The 8,479-nt window shown below is 31.4% G+C and overlaps 1 protein-coding gene across 1 annotated transcript; it reads left to right on the forward strand.

Annotated features, from left to right (window-relative positions):
* The first annotated feature begins 6,347 nt into the window (after positions 1-6,347).
* LOC135267902 (uncharacterized) lies at positions 6,348-7,160 on the forward strand. The gene has a single exon (XM_064359750.1). It carries the CDS (start codon positions 6,348-6,350, stop codon positions 7,158-7,160), a length of 813 nt encoding a protein of 270 aa, XP_064215820.1.
* Positions 7,161-8,479: the final 1,319 nt, after the last annotated feature.

Genomic DNA, 8,479 nt, shown 5'->3' on the forward strand with positions numbered 1-8,479 from the left:
GAGGTGACAGTAAATGCTGCATTTCCGTCTTCGTCTTAAACATTGAAAACTAAATTACATTTTTGTTCAGTAACTGTTACAGTTTTCACTTTGGTTTTTTGCTTATATCTCGAAAACATTTACTCCTATCAATTTTTATCTTTCTTTCAAATTAAAACTGATAAAACTTCCTACAAAATAGTTTTTTGCATTTTTTTTGCATTTAATAATAATAATACTAAAAGTACTAAATTTGCTTATATGCAAACGCTTAATTAAGGTAACAGTTTTTTGGTTTCTTGCTTATATCTCGAAAACAGTTACTCCAATCAATTTTTATTATCTTTTTACTAAAATTAAAGCTGATAAAATTTCCTACAAAATAGTAGTTTGCATTTTTCATGTAGGACTAACCATAAGCGAGATATAAGTTTGAGAATAATTAATATTTAAAAAAAAGTGCTTTAACAGAAAATGCCTTGTGATTTAAAATACACTTAATTTAGTTGGCAAGCGCTTAATTAAGGTAACAGTTTTTTGGTTTCTTGCTTAAATCTCGAAAACAGTTACTTCTATCAATTTTTATCTTTTTACTAAAATTAAAGCTGATAAAATTTTCTACAAAATAGTTATTTGCATTTTTCATGTAGGACTAACCATAAGCGAGATATAAGTTTGAAAATAATTAAAATTAAAAAAAAAGTGCTTCAACAGAAAATGTCTTGTGATTTAAAATACACTTAATTTATTGGATCCAATACTTTATTAGAAGAAAAAAGAAGTGACATATAGGTCACTGAAGTCTTAATGTCGTTTGTAAATGCTGCATTTTCGTCATCGTCTTAAACATTGAAAACTGAATTACATTTTTGTTCAGTAACAGTTACAGTTTTCTTATTGGTTTTTTGCTTATGTCTCGAAAACTGTTACTCCTATCAATTTTTATCTTTCTTTCAAAATTAAAGCTGATAAAATTTACTACAAAATCGTTATTTGCATTTTTCTTGTAGGACCAACCATAAGCGAGTTATAGAGTTGGATATAAATAATATTTAACAAAAATTTGCTTTAAAATATAATGTTTAAAAAACTGAAATTAAACTAAATTAATTGTGTCTAACACTTTAGTAGAGGAAAAAGGAGGAGACATAAAAGTCAATAAAGTCTTAGAGTTGTCTTTAGTCGTCATATTAATAACAATAACATTAATAATAACAATACTAGTAGTACTAAATTTGCTTATATGCAAGCGCTTAATTAAGGTAACAGTTTTTTGGTTTCTTGCTTATATCTCGAAAACAGTTACTCCTATCAATTTTTATCTTTTTACTAAAATTAAAGCTGATAAAATTTCCTACAAAATAGTTATTTGTATTTTTTTTATAGGACCAAGCATAAGCGAGTTATAGAGATAGATATAAATAATATTTAACAAAAATTTGCTTTAAAATAAAATGTTTGAAATACTGAAATTAAACTAAATTAATTGTGTCTAACACTTTAGTATAGGAAAAAGGAGAAGACATAAAAGTCACCAAAGTCTTCAGAGTCGTTTTTAGTCGTCATATTAATAACAATAACATTAATAATAATAATACTAATAGTACTAAATTTGCTTATATGCAAGCGCTTTATTAAGGTAACAGTTTTTTGGTTTCTTGCTTATATCTCGAAAACAGTTACTCCTATCAATTTTTATCTTTTTACTAAAATTAAAGCTGATAAAATTTCCTACAAAATAGTTATTTGCATTTTTTATGTAGGACTAACCATAAGCGAGATAGAAGTTTGAAAATAATTAATATTTAAAAAAAAAGTGCTTTAACAGAAAATGTCTTGTGATTTAAAATACACTTAATTTATTGGGACCAATACTCTATTAGAAGAAAAAGGAGGTGACATAAAAGTCACTGAAGTCTTCAGAGTCGTTTTTAAATGCTGCATTTTCGTCTTCGTCTCAAACATTGAAAACTGAATTACATTTTTGTTCAGTAACTGTAACAGTTTTCACTTTGGTTTTTTGCTTATATCTCGAAAACAATTACTCCTATCAATTTTTATCTTTCTTTCAAAATTAAAGCTGATAAAATTTCCTACAAAATAGTTATTTGCATTTCTTTTGTAAGACCAACCATAAGCGAGTTATAGAGTTGGATATAAATAATCTTTAACAAAAATTTGCTTTAAAATAAAATGTTTGAAAAACCGAAATTAAACTAAATTAATTGAGTCTAACACTTTAGTATAGGAAAAAGGAGAAGACATAAAAGTCACCAAAGTCTTCAGAGTCGTTTTTAGTTGTCATATTAATAACAATAACATTAATAATAATACTAATAGTACTAAATTTGCTTACATGCAAACGCTTAATTAAGGTAACAGTTTTTTGGTTTCTTGCTTATATCTGGAAAACAGTTACTTATATCAATTTTAATCTTTTTACTAAAATTAAAGCTGATAAAATTTTCTACAAAATAGTTATTTGCATTTTTCATGTAAGACTAAGCATAAGCGAGATATAAGTTTAAAAATTATTAATATTTAAAAAAAAAGTGCTTTAACAGAAAATGTTTTGTGATTTAAAATACACTTAATTTATTAGGTCCAATACTTTATTAGAAGAAAATGGAGGTGACATATAAGTCACTGAAGTCTTCAGAGTCGATTTTAAATGCTGCATTTTCGTCTTCCTCTCAAACATTGAAAACTGAATTACATTTTTGTTCAGTAACAGTTACAGTTTTGTTATTGGTTTTTTGCTTATATCTCGAAAACAGTTACTCCTATCAATTTTTATCTTTCTTTTAAAATTAAAGCTGATAAAATTTCCTACAAAATAATTATATAAATAAAAACAAATATAATAAAAGGAGAAGACATAAATGTCACTAAAGGTTTCAAAGTCGTCTTTAGTCGTCATATTAATAACAATAACATTAATAATAATAATACTAATAGTACTAAATTTGCTTATATGCAATCGCTTAATTAAGGTAACAGTTTTTTGGTTTCTTGCTTATATCTCGAAAACAGTTACTCTTATCAATTTTTATCTTTTTACTAAAATTAAAGCTGATAAAATTTCCTACAAAATAGTTATTTGCATTTCTCATGTAGGACTAACCATAAGCGAGATATAAGTTTGAAAATAATTAATATTTAAAAAAAAAGTGCTTTAACAGAAAATGTTTTGTGATTTAAAATACACTTAATTTATTAGGTCCAATACTTTATTAGAAGAAAAAGGAGGTGACATATAAGTCACTGAAGTCTTCAGAGTCGATTTTAAATGCTGCATTTTCGAATTCGTCTCAAACATTGAAAACTGAATTACATTTTTGTTCAGTAACAGTTACAGTTTTCTTATTGGTTTTTTGCTTATATCTCGAAAACAGTTACTCCTATCAATTTTTATCTTGCTTTTAAAATTAAAGCTGATAAAATTTCCTACAAAATAATTATATATGGAAAAATGGCGACCACGACACACGTCTGTAAACAGTGCCGTGAAACAGTAAATATAAACATCGACAAAGTGATCCTTTGTTATGGAAAGTGCAACACATGCATTCACTATGCATGCAGCCCATACAAACCTGGAGAAATCAAGGTACTAGATAACTACAAGGAAAATATCAAATGGGTGTGCGACTCCTGCAGAATCAGACCCTCGCAAGAGGAAGCGATGAGACACCTTATAGATATTGTAAGTAACCTTAAGGGAAAAATTGACGACTGTCTGAAACAAATACAAAATCAAAACGGAACAATACAAAGGTTAGATCAGCTGTTAGCGGAGTCACAAACCAAATCGTCCAAACCAATAACAAGATCCAACAAAGGACACACAGATGTCATCACAAACCAAGAAAGAGAAAACCTGACGAACGTAAAAGCTCAGAAAAAAAGTAACAAGCCATCTGACAGGGTGATAGAAAACAACAAGCAAAAAAAACAAGTTGACAAGGAGGGTAACACAGTCCAGGACAAAAAACCCGAAACAAGCCAATCATTAAACCAACGAAACGACGAAAAAGAAAAAGACATCAGGACAAAGGTTGCAAAAAAATCGAAACAGGACGTAATCACAGGGACAGCTAGAGTAGATGAGGCTGACGGCTTCAGAGGCGCCCGTAAGATGGGATGGCTGTTTGTTGGCCGTGCAACAAGTACTACGACAGAAGATAAAGTATCAAATTATCTCAAACAACTACATCCTGATGAACATTTCACCGTGGAAGAACTACCCAAGCACATCAACAATAAGAGTCAAAATAAATCCTTTAAAGTTGGACTACGATTTGAATTAGTAGAAGAAATGATGAAACCTGAGTCGTGGCCCGAAAACCTAACCATACAGAGGTTCAAGTTTTTTCGAAGACCCCAACAAATCGGTAGGTTTTGAAAACCTAACCACAATAATAAACTATAACATACAATCACTATCGAAAAAAATAGACGCACTGACTATACAGTTAACAGAAGACGAAGTAGACATTGTAATTATCACTGAGCACTGGTGCAAGGACAACACCCTGGAAAGCTTAACCATCCCAGGATATAATATTATAAGCCACTTTAGCAGATCACTTAACCAGCATGGCGGATCCTTAATCGCAACAAGGGAGGGTATTTCCGCAAAAAATATTGAAGGCATTAGACCCCTATGTGAAGAATTCACTGCAGAAATCTCAGCTGCTGAGATTCCTTCAAAAAACTTAATAATAATGGCGGTATATCGATCTCCAAATCAGAACTTCAAGCACTTCATAGATAAAATTAATGAAGCACTAGAAAACCTGACACAAAGGAACCACTCTAGACGATACATTGTCGCTGGGGACTTTAACACCAATATTCTCAAGGATGGCGTCGAACAATCTTTATTAATCGAAACTTTCACAACATATGGTATGCAACCACTAATGAGAGAGGCATCTAGAACAACTGAAACTTCTTCTAGCTGCATAGATAATATATTTTCAAATATTAACATAGAAGAAATCTTCTCAAAAGAGACAAAAAGTTGGTGCATGTCTGATCACTACTGTCAAGTCCTGAAGATTAAGAACCCAGTGCAAGAACCTAGAAAACCAGAAAAACATATATACAGAAGAATAAATGAACAGAATACTTACTACTTTAAGGAGTACTTAACCGGAATTGAGTGGGCTCGTGTCTTCAAACACCGTAATGCAAAAGAGGCCTACACTGTCTTCCATACAACTCTGACAGCTGAGTTTGACAAATTCTTCCCTAGAAAAGAAAAAATTAATAAACCAAAATTCAATAAGAGACCTACGTGGATTAGTAAAAAAATCATGAGTATGAAAAATACACTAGAAGCTCTACAAACAATAGCAAGAGTTGAGAAAAGCCAACAATCAGCTGAGGTCTTCAAGTCATATAAACGCAGCTACTTCCAAGAAATTGAAGAAAACCACAGAAACTACAACGCTTATATCCTAAACAATGCTGATAATAAGCAAAAAGCCATTTGGAAAATCATCAATACAAAAACGAAGACAAGCAATACCAAAGAATGCAAATTGAATGCCGACGACCTCAATCTCTACTTTGCCACGATAGGAGAGAAAACGTCAGACAGTATAAAAAAAATCGACAAAGATCCTTGTAATTTCCTCAAGGCGTGTAAAAGCAATGCAAAATCGTTTTGGTTAGCGCCTGTTAGTGAAGAAGAGGTCACAAGACTGATAAGATCCTTAAAATGCAAAAACTCCAAAGATGTGTACGATATGTCTACGTCATTTTTGAAAGAAATACTCCTAGAAATTACAAATCCACTTACTATGCTCATAAACAAAAGTTTTATTGAAGGATACTTTCCTGACGAGTTAAAGGTGGCAAAAATTATTCCGGTTCCAAAAGAAAAAGGCGAAGTAGAAAACATCAACAAATTTAGACCAATCTCTATTCTACCTACAATTTCAAAAGTCTTCGAGGCTGCTCTGAAGAATCGTTTAATGAAGTATCTTGAGCAAAATGACTTATTTAGTGAGTCACAACATGGCTATAGAAGTGGTAGATCAACCATTACTGCAGCATTGGATCTATACAAGAAAATAACAAGAGCCCTAGATAACCGAGAAATGGTAGAAGTAGCGATGTGCGATCTAAGCAAAGCGTTTGACACCCTGCCACACAAGTTGATTCTACAAAAATTACAACACTATGGGATACGAGGGATCACGCAAGAAATTTTTAAGTCCTACCTTGAAAATAGAACCCAGATAGTAAAATGGAATGAAAAATGGTCAAAGCCTCTGCCAACAAGGTATGGAGTGCCCCAGGGATCAATCCTCGGTCCACTGCTATTTATAATCTATGTAAATGACTTGCCTATCAATATGAGAGTGGATGGACAGTGTCTATATGCGGACGACACTTCCTTCTGCATCAAAGAAGAAACAGAGGATACGCTAAAACCAAAAATGAGAAAAATCCTTGAAGATGCCAATGAATGGTTCACAGCAAATAAACTGAAACTCAATGGAGACAAGACTCAGGAACTATTTATATCTTCAAAACCCACCAACGTCACATCGGTAAAATTCTTGGGATTTTACCTAAATAGCAAAGCATCTTGGAAGGACCACATTCAGGAAACCTGCAAAAACCTAGCATCAGCTTTATTCAGTATCAGAAGAATCAAGAATATCTCAACTCCCCAAGCTGCAAGGGTGACATACTTTGCTAACTTCCACAGCAAAGCCACCTATGGTATACTTCTATGGGGTACTTCATCAGATGCTGACAAGATCTTCGTCCTGCAAAAGAAAGCAATCAGAATCCTGTGCCAAATGAACTATCGGGAAAGCTGCCGCCCAGCCTTCAAACAACAACAAATTCTTACCATCCCTTCCGCGTACATATTGAGCTGTCTGAGGTACGTCCACAACCACCTCCACGAGTTCATCAAGAATGGCTCATATCACGAGCATAACACAAGACACGCTGACGCGCTCTCAACACCGTACCATCGGCTTAAAGTGTCACAGCACAGCATTGACCATTGGGGCCCGAAGCTTTATAACAAGCTTCAGGACCCGATGAAGAGACTAGCTCCGGCTCTGTTTGAGAAGAAGGTAAAGGACGCACTATTAGAAATGAGTTATTATTCTATCCAAGAGTTCCTGGATAACCCTCCAGATTTAAAATAAATGTATGTATTGTCCCATATACACTTACATGTACATAATTATATGACGCGCCATGTATTATTTATTGATGGCAATAAATCTATTATATTATTATAAATAAAAATAAATATAATAAAAGGAGAAGACATAAATGTCATTAAAGGTTTCAGAGTCGTCTTTAGTCGTCATATTAATAACAATAACATTTGTTAAATATTATTTATATCTAACTCTATAACTCGCTTATGGTTGGTCTTACAAGAAAAATGCAAATAACTATTTTGTAGGAAATTTTATCAGCTTTAATTTTGAAAAAAAGATAAAAATTGATAGGAGTAACTGTTTTCGAGATATAAGCAAAAAACCAATAAGAAAACTGTAACTGTTACTGAACAAAAATGTAATTCAGTTTTCAATGTTTGAGACGAAGACGAAAATGCAGCATTTAAAATCGACTCTGAAGACTTCAGTGACTTATATGTCACCTCCTTTTTCTTCTAATAAAGTATTGGACCTAATAAATTAAGTGTATTTTAAATCACAAAACATTTTCTGTTAAAGCACTTTTTTTTTAAATATTAATTATTTTCAAACTTATTTCTCGCTTATGGTTAGTCCTACATGAAAAATGCAAATTACTATTTTGTAGGAAATTTTATCAGCTTTAATTTTAGTAAAAAGATAAAAATTGATAGGAGTAACTGTTTTCGAGATGTAAGCAAGAGACCAAAAAACTGTTACCTTAATTAAGCGCTTGCATATAAGCAAATTTAGTACTAAAAACAACTCTGAAGACTTTGGTGACTTTTATGTCTTCTCATTTTTCCTCTACTAAAGTGTTTGACCCAATTAATTTAGTTTAATATCGGTTTTTCAAACATTTTATTTTAAAGCAAATTTTTGTTAAAGATTATTTATATCCAACTCTATAACTCGCTTATGGTTGGTCCTACAAAAAAATGCAAATAACTATTTTGTAGGAAATTTTATCAGCTTTAATTTTAAAAGAAAGATAAAAATTAATAGGAGTAACTGTTTTCGAGATATAAGCAAAAAACCAATAAGAAAACTGTAACTGTTACTGAACAAAAATGTAATTCAGTTTTCAATGTTTGAGACGAAGACGAAAATGCAGCATTATTATTATTATTAATGTTATTGTTATTAATATGACGACTAAAAACGATTCTGAAGTCTTTGGTGACTTTTATGTCTTTTCCTTTTTCCTATACTAAAGTGTTAGACTCAATTAATTTAGTTTAATTTCGGTTTATCAAACATTATATTTTAAAGCAAATTTTTGTTAAAGATTATTTATATCCAACTCTATAACTCGCTTA

This window comes from Tribolium castaneum, chromosome 1 (assembly GCF_031307605.1).
Source record: "Tribolium castaneum strain GA2 chromosome 1, icTriCast1.1, whole genome shotgun sequence".
Taxonomy (NCBI): Eukaryota; Metazoa; Arthropoda; class Insecta; order Coleoptera; family Tenebrionidae; genus Tribolium; species Tribolium castaneum.